The 22,518-nt window shown below is 46.1% G+C and overlaps 1 protein-coding gene across 2 annotated transcripts; it reads left to right on the plus strand.

Moving 5' to 3' along the window:
- Window positions 1-1,750: 1,750 nt before the first annotated feature.
- SCAMP5 (secretory carrier membrane protein 5) lies at window positions 1,751-21,795 on the plus strand. Of its 2 annotated transcripts, none has more exons than XM_011382098.2 (7): window positions 1,751-1,907; window positions 12,693-12,745; window positions 13,555-13,683; window positions 16,787-16,943; window positions 18,050-18,151; window positions 18,610-18,727; window positions 18,988-21,795. In XM_011382098.2, the coding sequence occupies exons 2-7, from the start codon at window positions 12,739-12,741 to the stop codon at window positions 19,180-19,182; spliced, it is 708 nt and encodes a 235-aa protein (XP_011380400.1). In that variant the 5' UTR covers window positions 1,751-1,907; window positions 12,693-12,738; the 3' UTR covers window positions 19,183-21,795. The 2 variants fall into 2 exon arrangements, with proteins under 2 accessions (XP_011380400.1, XP_011380401.1); XM_011382099.2 differs by lacking the exon at window positions 1,751-1,907 and adding an exon at window positions 2,010-2,308.
- Window positions 21,796-22,518: the final 723 nt, after the last annotated feature.

A 22,518-nucleotide genomic window follows, 5' to 3' on the forward strand; every position in this document is an offset into this window, starting at 1 on the left:
TTGTTTCTTATAGGTGATCAGCAAATGCTTGTTGAATAAAAGTTTGTTTAAATGATTTTCACTACTGAAGCATTGTTCTCTTCTATTTACCCAAATTCTGAAGGCACAATACATTGGGATAAAGATGAACTTCTGACTTTGGCCTGGGCACCCTTCCTGCCTCAGTTGTTAGCCACATAGGAGTCCCTTCTGATTCTCCTGACTGGAAAAAAGGTCACTTGTGATCATCAGATGGGAATACAAACATTTCACCTGTAGGATCCACATGAACCACAAGATAGCTCCTGTAAATTCTACAGACCTCTCCCCTGTAGACTTCAATGTGGACCTCAGACTCCTATCTCCTGAGAACTCCTATCTTTCTTAGGCCCACATGGACTCCCCATATCTCTCCTGTAGGAGCCATTCTTGATAACTTCCTCAGGTTCCAATTCATTATCTCATTGGGTCCTCCGCATAGCTCTGTAAATAGGCTAAAGCTTGCTTTATAGAAAGGATAGAGAGAAGTGACCATGTGGGTGAATCAGGGACAGGATCAAGGCAGAACCCTGTTGTCCTGCCCATAGCCAATGATTCCTGATTGGCCTTGTGGCTAGACTATGTTCTTGCTCAACCTTTCATAGACCCTGTGGTTCCCTCCCTTTTCTTCCCTCTCCCTCACTAGTTCTTTTCTGCTTTTCTTCTCTCCTGCCTCCTTTCTATCCCAGCTGTGGGAGTGAAGCCCCACTCCCAGCAGGCTGGAGCCAGACAATGGGCCCTTATTCTGGGCAAAGAATCCCTGCAGTGTCTCCCACCCACTGAGGCCCCCTTACAAGCCCAGGATAGTGTGGGCAGTGTGGAGGGCAGGAGCCATTGGCTGGCAGGACAGAGGGTGGCCCTGGCTGGAAAGAGCCCACAGGAGGTTTACATTGTAAACACCACTCACAATAAAAGCCTGTCTTTCACTCTCAGCCCCATCTCCCCAAGCGGGTATCTCTCAAGCATCATTAGTTCTGGGTTTTTAAACATTTACCCTGGTCTCTATTTTTTTTTTAGGTGTTCATCTCTGCATATCAGTCTCTTTCATTCTTTCTTCTGTCTTTCTCTTTCTAAGCCTCTCTCTTTCTATTCCTTTGTGTAGCTTGCCTGTCCCTATTTCTTACCTTTTCACTTCATCATGTTTTCTGTCCTCTCCCTCTTCTCTTTCTCTTTCAATGTCTTTTTGTCTTTCCAAATCCTGATCTCTCCATGTTTCTATGCCTTTATGTTCGTGGCTCTTCTCTCTTGTCTTTCTATGTCTAGCTTTTCATGAATCTCTGTGTTAGTTTCTCTATATCCCGTTTCTCTCTCTTCATGTCTCACCTCTGATTTTCCATCCTCCATCCCCTCTCTGCCATTTTGGATCTGAAGGACCTTCATCAATAGACATGCTCTCTTGCTCACAAAGATTTTAATCCTTTCTGGTAAATCCCAGAGGCCGCTGGGACCGGAATAGGAGGTTATTCTCCCCAGTTTACAGATTTGGATGTTGAGGCTCTGGCTGCTAGTATTAGTTTCCCATCTCTGGGTCTCTTCCTCCTTGTCTTCTCTGTGCCTTTGTTCTCACAGTGCCCCCGGCCACCTGAATGGGCCAGGGCCAGAACTTAGCACCTTGGACAGCTCCGGCAAGGTGCGGGATTGGACTGACTTTCCTTCTCGCGACTTCAGGAAGAGCGGCACTAGAGGTGGCGCAGGAGTCTCGCGAGAGGCTGCTGCTGGCAAGGGTGGCGCGGGCGCGCGAGGAGCCGACCCTAGGTGCGCGCGCGCGCTCCCCGCCACCAGTCCTCAAGCGGCTCGCGGCTTGCGGCTTGCGGCCGGCTCCGCGCCGCATCGCCGGGTGCAACGTAGCTCAGCGCCGGGGCCTTTGGGCAGCTGAGCGACAACAGCAGGTAAGTCCCAGGCCTGAAATCTCGGAGAAGGGCTTTGCAGGGAAGATGGGCGCAGTGCGAGAGGGAGTCACCTCCTCTCCAGCTTTGCACCCGCTACGCTTCACCTTTGGAAGCAGCGGGCACGCGGAGCTGCTGGAGAGGTGGAGAGTCGAGGTGCCCTTTCCTGTTTGGAGTGGGAGAAGAGTGCCCCAGGTGCCCCCAGGCCTTTCAACTCCCACCATCCCCATTCTCAGCTCCCTCAGAGGGAACCCGTGTCTTGGGTGACGTCAGATCTCTGGATTCTGGAGCCTGGGCCTTGGGCCCTCCATCCCCCCACAACCCCACCTGACGTTCCCTGGAAACCGGCTTCCTTTTCCTGGGGATGGCTCACGCGGCCGGGTATGGGGGCGACTGGAGGCGAGGTAACTGGACTCTTTTGGGTTTTTCCTCCCAAGAGGTGCCTGCAGGTGGACCCAGGTTGTTACCTCCTCCGCTGTCCCCTCTCTTCCGTCTCCTGCGGGCAGCGGACCTTTGCTCAGCGGGTCTGAGCCGCCAGGATTTCGGCGGATGGATGCACTGGCTTGAGCCTGGCGTCCACCAGGGCTTTGGGGGTGCTGGATGTAGCTCATTTCAACGCCGGCAGGAGTCGGTCACGAGAATGGAGGTGAAGTGTTTGGAAACCCATCCATGCCTCAGGGAGCTCCTGGTCTGGGGGTTGAGGGAACCGAGTAGAAACTGAGAATTCACCATTTCGGGCAGTTCCAACCGGTAGTGCCTCAGCTCTGAAATGGGGAGTTTAGGGAGGGCCAAGCGGACTTTCCGCCGACGTAAGAAGCCCAAGGATAAAGGTAGGAAAGAGCCAGTGAATACGAGTCTTTCTGGAGAAGGTGAAATTTGGATGGGTAGAGAAGCAAGAGAGGGCATTACGGGAGAATGGTATGAGCAAAGACATAGAGGTGAGAAATAAGCACAGCTGTTAGGAAGCCCACGGGGTGGGGGAGTCTATGCCCTACCAGTTCTGCCTCCAAGGGGCAGGGCTCTGAAAGAGGGAGATAGATGGCTCTTACAGGGGCATTACTGGCAGAGAGATTTTGTTTTGGGCTACACAAATCTTGCTAGTTGAAATTTGATCTGGGTTTGGTGAGCCTGAAGGCAAAGTCCTCTGAGCTGAGAAAGGACTGTTTGGTGAATGGGCCACAGAAAGGGGGTTTTCGTAGAAGAGCTCTGGATACGGCCTTGGGTTCTGTTGCTATTTCTGTAACCCTTTCCCTGGCTGGCTGGCCGCCTCTGAACAAGTTCATTTCCCGCTCTGGGCATCTCTTTGCCAGCACTTTTCTCTAGGGATTAAATAATAGGATTAAGTATTGACCTCCCATGAGGAAGCTACTTGTTCTAGTTTAGAGCATTCCTCTCAGTTCTTTTTCCTTTTTCTTTCCTTCTGCCTCCCTCTCCCTGTTCCTCCTCCTCCCCACAGCATTTCCTCTATGGGCTGGAGTCTCTGAAAGTTTCCTGGAGGAAGTGTTGGACAGCAGGTTTGACAGAAGCTGTGGGCTTAGCCTGGTTGGGGAGAGCATCATTTGCTCTTCTCCCACCCCTTGGGAGGGTATCCAAGTCTTAAGCAAGAACATAGATTGACAGTGCTCTGTGTCCTGCCCTGTGTTGGGTCCCTCCCGGAAGCCCCATCCATGAGAAAGTGAGGAAGAGATTGGATGAGAATGAGTGACAACTAGGTGCTCAATAACTGGTTCAGAATTTAAGTAGTGGGATGTATAACAGGGATGTCTGGAAAGGCTTCCCAGGAGAGATGGGATGTGAGAAAATGGAAGGACTTAGAGGAGTTGACAGGGCTCTGGTTTAGGGGCACTGGATGCAGAGGGAGTGGCTAGATATAACCTCGTGCATGAAGATGAGTTTTGTGGGAGGCAGGTCAGCCCGTGGTAGAGAAACAAAGCATAGCAGATAGGAGGTTTGTAGCTGATTGATACAAGGCCTGGAATGACAACAGTAGGGGCTACCAAAGAGTCATCATAGGATAGTGATAGCAATGCCAGGAAAGTGCTGCTTTCTGAGCATGATTCATAGTTCTGGGACTTCAGGGTTGGGACTGGAATATGGAGACCAGAGGTAGAGCAAGTAGAGGAAACTTCCATCTTAGGCTCTGAGCAGGTAGGAAGAAAATAAGTAAGGATGAGGGGCTCACACTGGGGAGGAGGGAGGGCTGTGACCAGGGAGGGGTAGTGAGCAAGGAGCCCTAGAACCAGCCCCATATCTCTGGCCTGATCTGAGGCCAGGCTTGAGTCCCTTATCTCTGCCATGGGCCTCACTCTCTGTACTGTAGAAGCTTCTGTCCTCCCAGCTTCACAGTAAAAAATGGAATAAATTATAATCTGGGTTTTAAAAAACAAAATTCAGGTAGTATTTGCTAACTTACTGATAAATAAGGAGGTGCTTCCTTTTGTCTACATCTTTGGGGGGATATGTAGCACCCCCAACCCCCACCACCAACTTTATGAATGACTGTCAATTGAGGAGAAAGCTGTTAACTTCTCCCGTTTTGCAGTCAAGAAATTTGGTTTGCAGACACCAGTCATTGCATCCCCCCGTGCCCACACACACAAGTATAAAGGCTAGCTCTGAAATAAGGGCAGGGCACCCTGGAGCCTTCCATTCCTGTGACCCCAGACTCCTGCAGCCCTCCCAAGCGTAATTTCTCTCTGGGCTAGCCTTCATATACAAGTGTAGCAGTCTTGTCCTATGCTCTGGCCTTGAGATCTGGCTTCTCCTACAATGAATCCTATCTATACTTTGCTACACTGACTTCTCTATAACCCTGGGCACACCTTTGGGAGACAGCCTGGGACCAAGGACAAGGGGCAGACTGGAGCCAGGATTAGAGTCACTTCCTTTGAGGCTCCTACAATCCAGTTATTGCCTGCCCTCTCCCTGCTGTTCTTCCTTATTTTTTTGGAGGACTTCAGTGCTGGACAACAGTCTCTCACTTCACATCCCAGTATCTCATGGAAGGTGATGCCTTCTTCGGCTACCCTTTCTACCAGCCACACTTGACTCTGGTCATCACTGGCATGTGGCTACCTCTGAAATCTTAAACTCCAATGTCCTCTGACCACAGTCTAACTTCTACTTTACCTGCTTTGGGGCCCCACAGAGATCTCTACTTCTCTGACACTTTCATTTTCTCTATACCATGAGCATCACACCTTCTGTGTCCTTTCTGGACCTCATGTTCCAGGATTTTAACCATTCTCTGGCCCATGCCCTCAACTATTCTGCCACTTTGCCTGTGTATTCCAACTCAGCAGCAGACATTCCAATTCTGGATTCTATTCTCAGAATGTAGAAAGCTTCAGGGGTGGAGGGGTCGTCACATTCTAGGGCAGTCTAGTTCTGCTTCTGTGCAGGGTCTCCAGCCTCAGCTGTCCCTCCATCACTTTCTCGAAACTCTTCCCCTCTTTCCTTCAGGTTTTCATTCTATTCCATGGGAGGAGTATTACAAACTGGGCTACTCTCTCAAAACCTCTTACTTACAAAAAGGGTGATTAGGGGATTGGGGGAGCGATGGAACCACACTCATGTTTCCCTACTTCTTGATTCCAGTAAAGGAGGGCTCCTAGTCTAATGTGCCCACTCTGTGCTATGGACACCAGCCCTCTGTCTCCCCAGGTACCAATGTCCATTGGCCATTTCCCTTTCTAACTGTACTAGCTTATAAATATGTTTAAGTCTCCTATCTGGAAAAATATTTCTAACCTTATGTCCTCCACTAGTTGCTGCCGTTTAAAACTGATGGCTTTGTCTTATTATAAAAGTAATAAATGACCACTGTAGAAATTTTAGAATATTTTTATCTCACTATCAAGAGATGACTAGTGTTCATCCTTTGGTGTATGGTGTTTGAGTTTCAGCGTTGTCACTGATATTGTGTGTGTGTATTAAAACGAAAACCAAGTTTTTTGAAAGACTGGTTTGCTAGACTTGTTCCTTCTTCATTTCTCTCATGTTTTCCTCATCTCCTGGCAGCCTGGCCTTTACCCTACCACTCCCTGAAGCTGTGACCCCCTAATTACCAAATCAGCCATGTCGTGCCTGACTGCTCCATGACTGTGGACATTGTTGACCAGGTTGACCAGTCATTAAAAAGACTGAGGTAACCTGTATTCATTGACATGAAAAATTTTCATGAAATATTGTTGAGTGGAAAAAAACAGCATGTGTAAAATGATCTCATTTTTGTCATATATACATTAAAAGCAAAAACCAAACACTTAAAGGTCAAACTGTTAAAGGGCTGGGCTTTGAGAAAGTGGATTTTGGAAGGACTTTTATTTTCTACTTTATGCACTTTGATTTTTTTTAACTTGCAGATATTTTTATACATAGCCGAAAAGCAGCATATTTTCATTTGATTAAAAAAACTTTGAGGCTATGCTTTCTAAAAGAAGAAGAAGAAACTTTCAGTGGCTGGCAAGACTGAAGATAAAGCTAAAATCCTGCCCATAACCTTTAAGGCCAGGATGACCTGGCCTCTCCCACCTTTCAACCATAGTTTTGCCTTTTCATCCCTCCTTCCACTTTGAGCTTCGTTTTTGCTCTACTTCTTTCTATTCCTTGAATATACCATGCTGTTGCTCTCCTGACCTTCACACCTGCTTTCTTGATTTGCTTTTTCCCTAGCCAACTCTCAGTTATCTTTCAAGATTCACCTCTGTGAAGCCCTCCCGTTTTCCTCCAGGCAGACCAGGGAGGCGCGCCTCTGTGTTCCCACAGCTGTTTGTACTTGCTCTCCCACAGCACTTAGGCTGTGTTGTAATTGCTCATTGACTTAGCTGGGTCCTCTACTCTTACCTCCTCTCTCTACTCCGACCTGTCTCTAATATTACAGAGAAAATCGAAGTAAGTCCACAGGACTCTCGCATCCTTTCCAAGGCCTTTAGCTTGCCTGCATCTACTTGCATCACGTTCTCCTTCCTACCTGTTAATATCAAGGTTTGTTTCACCTCTTGCTCTGGACCCTGTGCTCCTCTTTTCAGGGGTTTGCTCCATTGGTTAACCTCTATCTATTGTAATTTCAGCTTTTCCATGGATCTCCACATCTCTAGCTTATTTCCATGTTAAACAAGCAACTCTCAGCCATAGCCTTTTCTGGACCCCATATTCTTCCTAGGTAGTACCCTATCTCTCAATTCTCTCCCTAGGTATAGGTGGCCTTCTTCAAAGAGCTATCTACAGAAGCTCTCAGCTTACCTGTTCAACTATAGATCTAATTTGGCTGTTATTCGCACCCGCACACCACCAAAACAATTCTTGCTGGGGTCACAGATTACTTGATGTTACTGAGTATAATGAACATTTTCAGCCCAGCCCTTTTCATGCTGGGCTTTTCAGTGGCATGTGTCATATTTGTCCACTGTCTACTCCTGGCTTTGGAGATTCCATGCTCTTCTGGTTTTCCTCTTGTCTCATTGTCTACTCTTTTTTGTTCTTTACCAGCTCATCTTCTGCCTGACTTTTTATTTATTTATTTTTCGAACAGTTAATACATTCACATAATGCATAATTTGGAAAGATATCCCAAATTTCATCAATTCTAAAATGAACATTTTTATATTTTTGAAAATATTTTAATGTCTGTCTTAAATTTTTTGACATCTTACAATTACAAGTTGGCAGTATTTTTTTCTTTCTTTTGCTAAATAAAATAATGATCTATGGTATCTTGGATTAAATAGTATAAAGATGCGTAGTAACAATTCTTCCACCTGCTCCACATCTATTCAGTTTCTCTGTCCCCCAGGGAGCCACAACTATTATTTTATCCTTGATATCCTACTAGGGATTCTTTGTGTGTATATTACCAAATACACATATATATTTTTCTCCCAATTTTTTATTTTGAAAAATTTCAAAGCTGCAGAAAAGTTTAAAGAACACTGCAAAGAACACTTTAAGGTACTTCACCTAGATTCTCCAGTTGTTACTATTTTGCGACATTTGCCTTATGTATCATCGATCTATCTAATTTTTTGCAGAACTGTTTGAAAGTAAGTTGCAGACACTACACTGTACCTCTAAATACTTGAGTATGTATCTCCTAGAACAAGATATTCTCCTCTGTAGCCACAACACCTAAGAAATTTAACATTGAACAATGATATTTACTATGCGGTTTATATTCAAATTTCTCTACTTGTCCTAAAATGTCTTTTATAGCTGTGATTTAAAAATCCAGGATTCACTAAAGAATCACTTACTGCATTTGGTTGCATGTCTCTTAAGTCTCCTTTAATTTAGATTAGTCCCCCTAGCAATTTTTGTCTTTCATGACATTTGTCTTGGAGAATTTCCCACAATCTCATTTTGTCAGATTGTTTTTCATAATTATTTTAACATTAAACATTTTGGTAACAATGCTGTGTAGATAGTCTTGTGTCCTATGTGTATCATGTTAGGAGGTATATAATGTCCTTTTGTCCCATTATCAGAAATGTCCTTTTGTCCCATTATCAGAAGTTTGGTCACTTGGTCTGCCAGGTCCTCTCATTATCAAAGTACTTTTTCTCTGTTGTGATTAATAAGTAATCTGGGGGTTGGCACTCAGACTGTGACTCTCCTCTTCCCTAACCACCTTTCACCCAATGGGTTAGCAGCCGTTGATGTTCCTTGCTTGTATCAGTTCTTGCACAGGGATTGCAAATGGCAATTTAAAAGAATTCTGTCATTCTTTCTATTATGAGAACTTTCCCTTTCCCCTCTCCTTTTCTTTTGTGCATCATCATGGACTTGTGTGTTCTTTTTATTCAATGTGTTATAATCCATGACTAACATTTATATTTTTCTTCAACTTTTTATTTTGAAAACTTTCACTCTAAGGAATAGTACAAAGGACACTTATTTAGTTTCATCCAGATTCACCAATTGTTAACATTTGCCACATTTGCTTTGATTCTGTCTATATCTATCCCTCCATCATTTCTTATTTTATGAAATATTTGAAGCAAGTTTCAGACATCATGACACTTTACCTCTAAGCACTTGAGTACATATTTCCTAAGAATGAAGACATTCTCATACATTACCTCGGTACCATTATTGCACCCTAGAAATGTAACATCGATACAATAATATTACCTAGTTTAGAGTCTATATGCAAGTGTTTGTTGTTTCACTGATGTCCTTCGGTATGGGTCCAATTGAGGTTTACGCATTGGTTTTTGTTGCCATATATCTTTAGTTTCCATTAGTTCAGAGAATCCCATATCTCTTTATTTTTTTTTTTTTCTTTTAGGATGTTGGCATTTCTAAAAAAGTCTAGGCGAGTTTAGGTTTTTCCGATTGTTTCTCATGATTAGATTCAGGTTAAACATTTTGGGGCAGGAATACTGCATAGGTGATGATGTGCCTCCTCTCAATGCATCACATAGGGAGGCCGTAGCATCCATTTGTCCCATTACTGGTGAGGTTAAGTTTGATCATCTGGTTAAGGTGGTGTCTGCCATGTTTCTTTACAGTAAAAGTTCTTGTTTCCTTTTATAATTAAGTCATCTTTGGGCTGGTACTTTGAGATACTATGACTCTCTTTCTCCTAAATGATCTTTTGCCCAGTGAAAGGTTTAGCATCTATTGATGATCCTTGCCTGACTCAACTATTTCCTTAGTGACTACAAAATTGAGAAATTTTTCTGATTCTATAACTCCTTCTACATTTATAGCTAGCATTCTTCTGCAAAGAAGAGCTTTCTTTCTTCCTTCTTTGCTCTTGTTTTAAAAATAAGAGTGTCATACTGGACTCGTGAATTATTTTTTAAAATTTATTATGTTATATTATTGTTATTATTGTTCATGATATTCTCAATTGTCCCAAATTTGGCTGTTGACATGTCCCCATAAGTTGAATATCTGCTCGTTTCTGGCTCCACAAGATGTTCTAGACTAACCTTGTATTTCTTTGGCTTGGGACCAGCCATATATATACACATATATATGTATTTTTTTTTTTTAAAGTCATGAGTTCATACTGATACCTCCAATTCAAATCCAGTAATCCAGTATTGCAGGGCTCTTTTTCACTTTCCCATATTTCGTATCCTATTTTCACATTCTAACAGTGAGAACCCAGGTTCCCAACAACATTAGTACATTGACTCATATGCTTTCTCCTACAGTACACATTACAAAGTTTCAAAATCACCACATTGGTACCAAGTGTAACAGTAAACTTGCTAATATATAAGATATTTTTCCACTTATTCTCGTCCTTGAAATATATTCCTCTAAGAGAACACAGAGTACTATAAGTTACTTGGCCAGTTCTTTTTCCAATGTGGTAGTGTTATTAATTTGCTCTACAGTTAGTTTCTTTTTTTTTTGTTTTTTCAATTTTAGGGTTTACTTTTCTTTCTGGTGTAAGTTTTTGAATATGTAAGACATTGTATGTACAAAAGTATGGAAAAATCTTTACCCAAAGCAGTCTCACTACTCATCTTAGCCCTTCCATCATGTAAATGACCAATTCATTAGTTTCTGGTTTTCTCTTCCTATGTTTCTTTTGCAAAAATAAGCAAATTTATATGCATGTTCTTATTTCCCCTTCTTCCTTCATAAAAGGTAGCATACTATTTATACTTGTCTGTATTTTGTTTTTTACTTGACAGTGTCTCCTGGAAATCATTCCATACCAGTTCATAGAAATCATTTTCAATCTTTTTTACATCTGTGTAGTATTACATTGAATGATGCACCATTGCAAAATTGTGTCATTTTGAATAATGCATATTTGTTGTTTCCTATTTCTGGGTAAATAAACAGAAATAGGATTATTGGGTCAAAAGGAAAATATATTTTTATTCTCTCTTCTTTTTTAAAAATACCAAAGGTAGCATGTTATATAGACTGTTCTACATCTTGTGTTTTTTTCAATGACTAGTAATTGTGGAGATCTTTCCATATCAATGTATTTTTAAATAGCTGCAGAACAGTCTGTTGTATGACTGTATCATTTATTTAATCAGTCCTCTATTGATAGGCATGTAGATTGTTTCTAATCTTTTAGCATTGGAAACAATGCTACAATTAATGCAAGTGTAAGGGTATTATATCATGTAGGTCTCTATCATGCCTGCCATTTTTCCTTTTGTGGTAGATGTTTTGTATTTTTATATCTGTATTTGATTTCATATCAAAAAGGGAACACAAAAGATAATAATTGCCCAAACTTGTAACTGGATCCAAAGGAATATGACTGGAACTCTAAGATGGTTTGTTTTTCTTTTTTAAAAGCAAACTTTAGTTGAAGTATAACAAATAGGAAAGTGCACAAATTGTAATTGTAAGCTTGATGAATTTTCACAAAACCAACAACTCTGTGTAACCAGCATCCAGATTCAGGAATAGACCATTACCAGCACCCCAACTTGTGCTCCCTCAAGAGTAATACCGTCCTGACTTCTGACACCATAGATTTGTTTTGCTTGTTTTTAAACTTTTTAGACATCTCTACCCAACTTTTAATTGTTGCATTGACTTAGAGCTTAGACCATTTTCTAATTTTGATTGTGTGTGTGTATGTATGTGTATGTGTATATATATACACACACATTTATATCTATATATCTCCACCAGAGTTACTGTACTAGCAAAATGATTGCTCATTTAATTCCTTGGCCTTAACTCACTTAATGTTTGTCTCATTGCAGGCCCCCTGCTGAACTCCCAACCAAAATATCTTTATTGCCTACAAGGTAGCCTGGTCTGGGGGTCTCAGGGCACCTGAGACTTGGTATGCCAGTAACGCAGCTTCTTGTCCTCCCAGAGACCCTGTGCCTCTTCTCATGGGTGCCTCCTATGATGAGGCTCTCCATTAACAGCCCCCATTTCCCAGTGTTTAAGCTGGCAGGAATTCTTCTTGATTGCCTTCCTCCTCCATTTCCAAATCTACCTCAGGTTCCCTTCAAACTTTCTCCTAAGGGCCCCAAGCATCAGTTCTGTGCATCTTCCCTTTCCAGCCTCACTTCTGCTGCTTCCTCATTTATACTCTGCTTTGGCCACAGTGGTTTTCTTTCCCTTAAAAGTGTGAGTTTCCTTCCTGCATCAGGGTCTCTGTGAGCTTTCTTCTCTTCCCAGAAGGCTACCCTGCCCCGACCAACTCCTCTCTGTTCTCCAGGTCTCCCCTTACTGTTTACATTTAATTTCCATGACTCTCCAGACCAAGTTAGATCACCTTTATATATGCTATGTATATTTTCATAGCAGCAATCCTTTCCTTTTATACTAACTGCAGAGGTTATTGACTGTTTCATGCAGAGGGCAGGGACCACATCTGTCTTACTCATGCTGTCTCCCCAGTGCCTGGTAGATTATAAATCTCCAATTAGTGAACAAATGACCAAAGGCAAAGGCTGGAGAGGTGGGAGCCCAGCCTATGACTGAGGCCAGGAGTCTGCCTTGTTAAGGGTCAAGGAACAGAATTTCTTCTTTGATGTCTCTGGTCCCCTCAGGGCTTCTCTATCATTTGCCTTTCCCTGCATGGGGTTCCCTCCCAGGTTTCTTTCATACCCTTAGATGGGGTTTGCTGTGGACGGACTTTGTGCCTTGAGACAAAGCCCAGGAGCACCTGGAAGGAGGTAGCTATGGAGTGGTGACTCTGTGAGGTAGGAGCTGCCTCCGTGGTTCGTCCCATGGTGTGAGCAGAGTCCTGCCCCAGGGAGCTTCCAGCTCAGCCAGGGCTGGGAGAGGGACCTGGCTGGGCTGGGTCATGATCCTCATCTTTCTCTGGCTTTTCTTTCATTCCAGTTCAGGACAAAGCTGAGGGCAGGCTGCTGGGCCAGCTGGTGCCATCATGGCAGGTAAGGAGAGGGTGGGTCATGTGGGTAGGACATGCAAGTAAGCATAAGGTGGGTGGCCCTCTTCCTGGTCCTCTTATTTGCTGTAGTGTTTGGAGGTCAGGTTCTTTCTGTCCTCCTGTCCCCAGATTTTCCCTGGTCCCCCAATGAGGCCTGTCTATCTAAGACCCTCAACATGACAGTATCTAGCCCTCTTGTCAGACCACTGAACCTGGGGACCAAGGATTGAGCATCCTGATGTACTGGTCTTACAGGCAATCTGACTGATGAGCAGCATGGGTGGCTCAGCCCTTGTCTCCTCTGTCACCTTGCTCTGTAATACTCTGAGACCTCTTCCTTCTGATTTCTGAGTTATCTGGTTTCTGAAGGCTCAAGTACAGAGTGCCAGAGCTGGAGAGACTTTTAGGGACTATCTAGTTCAACCCTTATCCCACTGGATAAACTGAGGTCTGGAGAGGGGTGGTGACTTGCCCGAGAACAGAATATTGGAGAAGAGGCTAGAACCCCCATTTTCAGACTCACCCATCCAACTTCCTCACCTGGAACTGGCTCTCTGCTAAGGAGCATGCTGCACCCTTGATGGACAGCATTTATTGTTTTTCTTCTGAGAGGCACTGACACTGCCTTAGAGCCTTTGGTTACTTTGGGAACCTTATGCAGACCCAAGCAAGCAGGGATGGCTAGGTGGGGATAGCAAAGTGGCTTGTGGCCACAGGGGCCAATGGGGTAGCCCAGGCTAGGGAAAGAGTGATATTGGATTGTTGGAGAGGGGAACATTCAAGGTAATGCCATGCGATATGTCTCACCCACAGAGAAAGTGAATAACTTCCCACCACTGCCCAAATTCATCCCGCTGAAGCCATGTTTCTACCAAGACTTTGAGGCAGACATTCCTCCCCAGCATCTCAGCATGACCAAGCGCCTCTACTACCTCTGGATGTGTGAGTGCTGTGGGATGGGGTGGGTTAGAGTGGGGGTATGGAGGATGGAGGAAGGCTGGTGGGCGTGGGCATTAGGGTGAGGTGCCTGTAGGCCAATTGTCCTTCAATTCAGCCCTACTTGCAGCATCTGCATAGGCCAGTAAGTCTTTCTCCACCTGACTCGCAGCAGGCTCCTCTCATGGGCCGACTCAGCTGGGCCTCAGTTTCCCTTAACCCGGCATCTAGGCCTCTCTTTCCTCCCACCCCCATCTCCCATTTACAGGGCATCTGGATAGGGGTCTCTGTCTACAGTGTAACTCCTCTTTTTTTGCTCTCCTTTTCCCTTCTCACTGGAGTAGTTTTCCAGGGAACCTCTGGTGGCTGCCAGGACTTCAGGATTCTAGATTTGGAGAGGGATCCTTCCCTCAAAGCCTCATTTTTCTTGCTTTCTCTGGAAAATGGCTCCAAAAAAAGAACATTCAACTGGGAGTTGGGAGATATGGGATCAAGCCATTCTGGTCACTCTACTTCCCAAGCAGCAGATTCCTCATTAGTAGAAAGAGGGTGTTCGCTCAGTGGTCAGTGTGGTTCCACGTAGCTCTGTGTTGTGTGGTTGGTCCTTCCAAAAGTCTAGATTTCTAATGTTCTAAGATTTTGAGGTCAAGAGTTTAAAGGCCTTAGTTTCTGTGGCACATTCGTGGGAAAGGTATCATCTTAGGGGAATGAGACTTGGCTGTGCCCAGGCTGGTCAAAGGTGCCTCTTAAGCATGTGTAAGGAGAGTAGGCTGGTGGTCCTATGCTGGGTACCAGCCCCAGAAAACCACAGGCATCTGCAGGGTGACCATAGCCAGAGTCTGCCACATGTGATGTTGCCTTGAATCAGGCCTCCACCTAGCTGTTCACCTGGGGAGATGATTGATTGTGCCAGGAAGGTGGTAAAGAATGCTGTCTTTGCGGCAGGTATTTCATGGAATGTTTGAAAGAGTATGGGGACAGACAGACTCATTTTCAAGTCCTGACTTGGCCTTTGGGCAGCCATGGGGCCATCTTTCCCCCTGTAACAGAGAAGGAAGGGATGGGGGCAGTTGTGGGTATGTCTGTAGGTGTTGGGAAGAAAATGAGAGTTTGTCTCTGATGGCTTGCATTTTTCTCCCATCAAATAAGATGTAGAACTGGGGATGAGAGCTTTGAGGAGACTGGGATTAGAATGAGAGCACATTTGTGGACAGAGATTGAGGACACTGTCCAAAGAAACATGACCCCTAATCTTCCTGGGCCATGCATAGGGTCCATTTGAGATTGGCTGCTATGAATTTATAGTCCTACCTGGCTTCTCCTGGATGTGGGGGGGGCTCTTTTTTTTCTAGCAACATTCAGCTCAGGTTCAGATGGGAGCTCTGTTCATCCTCAGGTTCAGATGGGAGCTCTGTTCATCCAGGGTGAATGTGACCAGAATACAGGGTAGGAGAGTGAATAAGAAAATGAGTGTAAAGAAGTATGGAGTCTAAGCTGGGTAAAGAGAGAAGTGGAGATAGAAAAAAGTTGATGGCTAGAAAAAGAGTAGCCAAGTCGATGGATGTCTGTTCCAAAGAGGCAGTAGGATATTGCATTAGAGGCACTAGATCAACTGAGCTGGAGAGAGGTGGGACTGGGAAGAGAGATGTAAACCAATATATAAACAGGTTAATGTCTGGTCTATGTAAAGAGCAAATAAAATCACTAAGAACACCGAGGTTCCAGGAAATTTGGGAGTAGTAAACAGAAATGGAGGAAATGAAGCCGAAATGCATAGGAAGAAATGAGGGACCTGAGATGGGTGTACCTGCACAGGTGACAGTGTTGTCAGGCCGGACTTGTCTACCTGACCCTAGGCTCTGGGAATTCTGCCCCTGAGACGATCTCATTCTGGAGCTGGATTTAAGAGCTATAAATATCTTCCTAAGTCCTCTCTAGGCACCTGCCAGATGCTTTGCTGCTAAAGAAATGTATATAACCCTTGACACGCTTAAGGGTTCTGTTCAGATGCCAAGATCATAGATGTCTGGCTGTTTGAGGCTTAGATTGAGCCCACCTTTCTTTGTTTATTTGGTATGTCTTTGTGGAGCCAGACAGGGACTCAGCCTAATGATAGGGAGCACTCTGATGCCAGAAGACTTGGGTGTGTGTTAGTGCCAGCATCAGTTGGGGAGTCTTTGAGGTCCTTGCTGGCTGTGACTCAGTGATTTTGTGATTCCAAGGTTCAGCTAGATTATGTAGATGCAGAGGAGGGGAAGCCTGGGTCCTGCTTTTGTGGAGCTTCTAATTTTGTTGATGGGCTGCGATTTGTACTTGGGGAACTGTGAGAGCAACCAAGGCCTGCAGGAGTTCAGAGAGATGGGGGATAAATAAGGCTGCAGTAGTGAAAGAAGGCTTCTTGGAGGAGATGGAATGATAGTTGTCTAAGAAACAGATTAGATAAAGACTGAGATCCCAGCCACCACCACCTGCCCCATTTAAGTGCAGGGCACATGGTGCAATGGCTTGAAGAGATGTTTCCACAAGGCCTTTTACTTTCCCCTTTTTGTGCCCCTACCTTTTAAGAAAATATGTAAGGTAGTTTCCTGTGCCTTGGCCTTGGTAATTGCTGTAGGCCTGGAGGGCCAGGAGCTGAAGCCATTCTTATGAGGAGAATATTTCTACTATCCTGAAGTTTTGGGGCCCTCCAACTGGGTTTGTTAGGCTGGGTTTGTTAGGCTAAGGCGCTGACTTTCTGCTCTGAAGGCTCTTTGTTCTCCGGATTTCTCAGATCCCCAAGAGCGGGTGTGAGGAGGGGGTTGGTCTGAGCTCCCAGCTTTCTTTCTTACAGCCTGTACTCCTTATGTGTGTGTGTGTGTGTGTGTGTGTGTGTGTTTATTCACTGATGTGGATTGTGGGTGTGAATGTGTATAAATGTGGTTTGCATGTGTGTTTGTGTGTGTTTACATCTCTGTGCTTGTACTGTTTGCATGTGTTTGATTGTGGGTCTGTGTTGAGTTATGGGTGTGTGTGTCCATGTCTGGGTGCTCATATATCTCTACATGGGCCTGGTGTCTGTGTGCGTGTCTGGTGTCTGTCTCTGTGTGTGCATGTGCTCCTGGGTCTACAGTGAACAGCGTCACGCTGGCCGTGAACCTGGTGGGCTGTCTCGCGTGGCTGATCGGAGGCGGGGGAGCCACCAACTTTGGCCTCGCCTTTCTCTGGCTCATCCTCTTCACACCCTGCTCCTACGTCTGCTGGTTTCGGCCAATATACAAGGCCTTCAAGTAAGTGGTTGGTGCTGACCCTGGCTCCTAACCCTGCCTCTTTGCTCATCTCCCCTGTCTCTTCTCTACACGTTTTCTCATCTTTTTAATTTTTTTTTTTTATTTTTTGCCATCTCCCAAACTGATTTTCCCTTGTTCACTAGGAATGATTTGGGCTTCCTGGGAGCTCTAGGCTAGGAGTCAGAGCCTTCCTTTTAATTCCTTCCTTCCTTACTCTACCCTTGGGTGGGGGCAACATACTGACCAGGCCAATTTTTGTTTTGCCTTTCTCAAGCAGCTGCATGTTAAATTTTGTCAGTGGGGCCACCTATCTTGGTGAGCTGCCCCTCGTACTCATGGGGCTAGCTGATTTGGTACCAAGTGGACCATCTGTTCATGTACCAATGGAAGCAGCCATCCATATACCACTGACACTATTTATGTGTTAATGAGGTCCTCCAACTCTCTGCCAAAGGGACCACTCATCCATGTGTCAGTGGGGCTAGCTCTCTTGGTGCCCATGGGTGTCTACTTTGTATCAAATGAGATTTTCGGTGTTTGTGCCAATTAGACTATTCATCCATATACCAACAAGACTATCTATCTTGGTGCCAGTGAAGTATCCATGGTGCCTCAAATGTGTTTGCCAATTGGACCATCCATGTATGTGCCAATTAGGCTACTTTCTTGGTACCAATAAGGTGTCCATTCTAGTGCCAATGGGACTTTCTAGCTCTGAGCCTATGAGACCATCCATCCATGTACCAGTGGAGCTAGCTGTCTTGGTGCTAGTGGAATTGTCCATCTCTTTGCGAATGGGGTTGTTTATTCCTGCCACAATGGGCCCATCTATTTCTGTGCCAGTGGGGCCAACCATTCATGTACCAATGGGTGGTCCATTTATGAAAAGATTTCTCCTTATATAATGTTGCACACAAAGTTCTAACACATAGACTCCCATAAAAATCCATCGATAAATGCCATCCCATTTTGGCCTCTCAGTTAAAGCCTTTGAATGTCTTCTGTTCATTGTGTACTTACTTAAACTTAGAAGGGCTTGGGGACCTTGAAGGCAGGGAATCCCTGGCCCTCTGTCCAGTAAACAGGAGCCATCTTCTTTGTTGCAGGACTGACAGCTCCTTCAGCTTCATGGCATTCTTTTTCACCTTCATGGCCCAGCTGGTCATCAGCATCATCCAGGCTGTGGGCATCCCAGGCTGGGGCGTCTGGTAAGAGACTGAGGTATCTGGGACTAATCCAGGGCTGGCATGGGTGGCACTTTGGGTGTGTCTTTGCTTACCTCTGTGTGCTAAGCTGCTTAGCGTATGGGGACACCATGAATTTTTGGAAGTGTGAAAGGATTCAGGCTAGTGTAGTAGACACAGCCCTAGCATCAGAGAGGAAGGAGAACCTCACGTTGGTTTTTGAGGGCTGAAGGGTGTCAAGCATTATGGGAAAACTCAAGGGAAGGAAGCCTTATATATGAGGAGCTCATTTGCTGAGCCATGGGGTGGGTTCTTCCTGAGCCACTGACATAGGCCTTTTGAGATCAGTAAGGTGGTCCCTTTGCATCCAAAATTAAGGTCCCTCCCTGTAGCAATGACATGGTCCCTTGCTCTAGTGTCTAGCGGGGTGGCTCCCGGGTGGCCCCATGCCACACAGCCCCACAGCTGGCCTTTTCTTGCAGTGGCTGGATTGCTACCATCTCCTTCTTTGGAACGAACGTTGGCTCAGCGGTGGTGATGCTCATTCCTACTGTCATGTTCACGGTCGTGGCTGTCTTTTCCTTCATTGCCCTCAGCATGGTATGTAGTCACCTCAAGGGTGAGAGAGTGGTTTTTGAAAGGGGCTGTGATCTGTAATGACACCTTCCAAATGACAGGAGGACCCAGAGGTTTTCCCAGAGGCTCATTCTGGAATGGCTTGGTGGACTTTGTGCATTAGGATGCACAGAGCATGGGTGGGAGGGAAGACTGGTTTTACAGTGAGTTATCTCTGGTTCCCGTGTCTTTACTGGATGGCTCGCCTTTTTGATTAACCCTTCCTTGTGCTCCTCCTTCTATAGGTTCATAAATTCTACCGGGGCAGTGGGGGTAGTTTCAGCAAAGCTCAAGAGGAGTGGACCACAGGAGCATGGAAGAACCCACACGTGCAGCAGGCAGCCCAGAATGCAGCCATGGGGGCAGCCCAGGGTGCCATGAATCAGCCGCAGACTCAGTATTCCGCCACCCCCAACTACACGTACTCCAATGAGATGTGAGCCAGCTGAGCCTGCTAGGAGGCAGGGTTGAGGGCTTGTGGGACCAGGGCTCAAGCCACATCATTGTGTTGTGGTGACCAAGCAGGGTTACCCGTTCCCTTTTCTCCTGTCCCACTTTGTACAAAGAATCACATATATATACATATACGTATATATGTATATATATATGCGCCATGGGGAGGGCATATGTATATGTATATGTATATGTATATGTATATGTATATGTATATGTATATGTATATGTATATGTATATGTATATGTATATATATGTATATGTCTATCCCCCCGTCCCCTTTGGATTCTGCTCTGAGCATTCTGAGAGCTGTGGGCTACACGTAGAGCTGTCCCATATGGTGGTAGCTATGTACATGTCCCCTTGTGTAATAGTGTGCAGTGGAGGTCTCTGTTGTGGTGCTAGATGTATGTTTAGAACTAAACCAGCCCCCTACCCTCCCCCAGGCTACCCGCTTTGACCTTGGCCCAAGGACACCTCATGAGGCAAGGGAGACATAGCAGAGAGAGCCTAGCCCCCTACCCAGTGTTATGAGCTGAAACTTATCACTTTTGGTCTTACTAGGAAGCAACTCACGATGGTGGTGGGTGGGAGGGTGGGGACAGGCAGGGAATCTTTCCTTGCTCCTTCTGATCTGGGTCCCCTCTCCCTCACTTCTTCCCCTCTTTTCTTCCTGCTGTCACATTCCCTGTGGTCTCTTCTCTTGTCCAAGGTCTCTTTCCTCCCCATCTGGCTTCTCTTTGTCTTCCCCAAGGCTGAATGTCCCAGTTGTATCTGCTCCCGAGTCTGAGCCCATTCCCGGGTCAAGGAAGTAGGCGCTAAGCTTTAGCCCTGATGTGGGAGGACACACGGATGCAGAGCCCCCCTAGGCACCTGGCTCCCAGGGAATGGCAATGCAGGGTCATCTCCCTCACTGTCAGAGCTTGGCCTGTTGGGGCAGGATCCTCTTTTCCCTACCCTGTTTACCCTCCTTCTCTGTTTACCCCATAAGCCCCTCTGCCTATGTCCCTCCGTAAACCCCCAGATGCTGTGGCCTGATGCTCCTACCCTACCTCCATCCCGTGCCAGGTGGCATCTGCCATCCATAAGGGCAGATTCCACTGCCTTCCCTGAAGAACTGGGGGTGTTGTCCAGGCAATTTTCAAGCAAAGGTACAGCTGGAAGAGAGGATATGTAAATAATTATTGGTTCATGGGTAAGGTTTGGCTAGTTCAAGCCCACTGGGAGGTACTAGGTATCTCTGGATTCCTGGCAGCAGTAGCTGTTCAGTGTGAGTAGAAGGGACAGGCTCAGAGGGCTGGGCTTGGAAGGATTATCAGAGGAGAGGGCAGGCAGGGCCCAGTGAGAGGGGAACATGCCTTCCCCATGCAAGTTAGCTCTTGGTCACAGGGCAGTTCTGGACACTTGAACTAAGGGCCCAAGAAGAAGCACAGGCCCAATACTATCTGCAGGCGTAATGGCTGGAATGGGATTTCAGTTTAGGTGTGGTGGGAGGGGAGGCTCCCTGGCTTTTTTTCCGTGCCGCCCCCCCTCCCAGCCCCCCCAATTCAAGATAACTTACATCCTTTGCCTACTGGCCTTGGTTCTTGGCCCTTCCTCACACTGCCAGAACGCTTTTCCCTTCTTAGGCAGTGATTTCTGGCCTATAGAGCTGTTCTTTTCCAAGCATTGTGAGAATGTTGCTGGTAAAGACCCTGGCGGGGAGTGGATTCTCATTTAAGGAGTGGATTCTCACTTAAGGAGTAGCTGCCCGTTTCTCACCCTCGCTTCTACTTGTGTGTTTGGCCTGAAAAACCAAACCCTGCTTGGAAATTCTGGGCTGGCTCCAGCTTGAAACCAAGCACCTGGGCTTCTAGGTACAATCCTTAGCTTTGAGCCCCAATACGTCATTTTCTTATAAGGAGAGCCAGGGTTCTGGAAAGTTCCCTTCCTAATGGTCCCTCAGGCTTGGGCCAGCCTGTGATTGGCTCTTTCCTCTATAGCACTTTTTCTCTGGAAAGCATTTGTCAGAGTCCCCAATACCTGAAAAGAGTCCCTAGCTCTAGACCCTTCCTCCCCTGTCCTCTCCCCAACTCCAGGCCTCTGGCCCTCTTTCTCTTAGTCTCTCTGGTAGCTCCAAGAAGCCTGTGGTCCAGCTGCCAGCCAGGATCCATGACCTGTTGGTTGTCACCTCCAGTCAATTTCCTGCCCTACCTGTCTTTCCTCTTTCCTGGCTCAGACCTATATGGCCATTCCCTGACTCTGCCCTTGGAAAGGCCTGCTACTTGTATGTGGCACAGCTTGTCCAGGCCCTGGGATCTCCAGGCAACTATGCACTTCCCTGGGGAGGGAACCAGTTTGAGAAGTGGGGGCTGGGCACAGATTCATCTCTGCTGGATGGTCTTGGGGTTGGGTTGGAGGAAAGCCCAGGTTATTTCTGGAATCCTCAGGTCTATGGCCAGCCAGTGACCTACTTTTGTATTCTGCTGGTGCCCACTGCTCTTCCTTGTTTCTGGGAGACACAGACCATTCTCCATCTGGCAGTTGACCAGCCTGAGCCGGTGTGTCTGTCTGTGGTAACTGAGTGAACTATAATAAAGGAGATATTTGGCCATATGTATCCTGCTGCGTCATGTGTCTTCATGTGGGCTGTGGGGCATGAAGGTAGGGTGCGTCTGTAGCCTATCATTCCCTGGGGCCAGAAGTCACACACTTCTGTTTGGTTCTTTTTCTGAGGCAGAAAAAGAGTAGGCCTTGAAATTGCCACAGAAGCCTCCTGCCAGTTATGAGGTGGAGTTCTGAGTTCTCTGAGGTGGAAGCAGAAGGTGGGATTAGTGGGTGAGAGTCGGTTTGGTCCAGCTGGTCCCTGTAGGCAAGGGCAGGGGCAGAGCATAAAGGGCCACACTCAGCTCTCATGACGGAGAGTGGCAGCTGATTGAGCAGCCTGAATGAACACAAGGCATTCCAGGGCCTGTGGGGCTGGAGAATGGAGAAGGTAGTGAAGTATACTCAACCTGCTTCCTCCTGATGCTTTCCTGTTGCCAATGTCCTGCCCTGCACTTGGGACTGCTGTTCTGGCACTCTAAGCCCTTTGCCATCCTTCGAGATTCACCCTGAGTGACTCATTTTCTGAGAGGGCTTCCCTGCTTCTAAGATTTACGCCTCTCTGCTTCCTCACGGAGGACATTATTCTGTAATTTCCTGTATCCCTGCTTGTCAAGAGAAGGGACACGTTTATCTCTGTAAACAGTGCACTTAAAACATAGAAGAGGCTCGCTAAATAGTCACAACTCAGTACTTCAACGATGAGCAGTGTGTATTTGTGGGACGGGGGTATAGGGTG

Source organism: Pteropus vampyrus, unplaced genomic scaffold, assembly GCF_000151845.1.
Source record: "Pteropus vampyrus isolate Shadow unplaced genomic scaffold, Pvam_2.0 Scaffold462, whole genome shotgun sequence".
In the NCBI taxonomy this organism is placed as follows: Eukaryota; Metazoa; Chordata; class Mammalia; order Chiroptera; family Pteropodidae; genus Pteropus; species Pteropus vampyrus.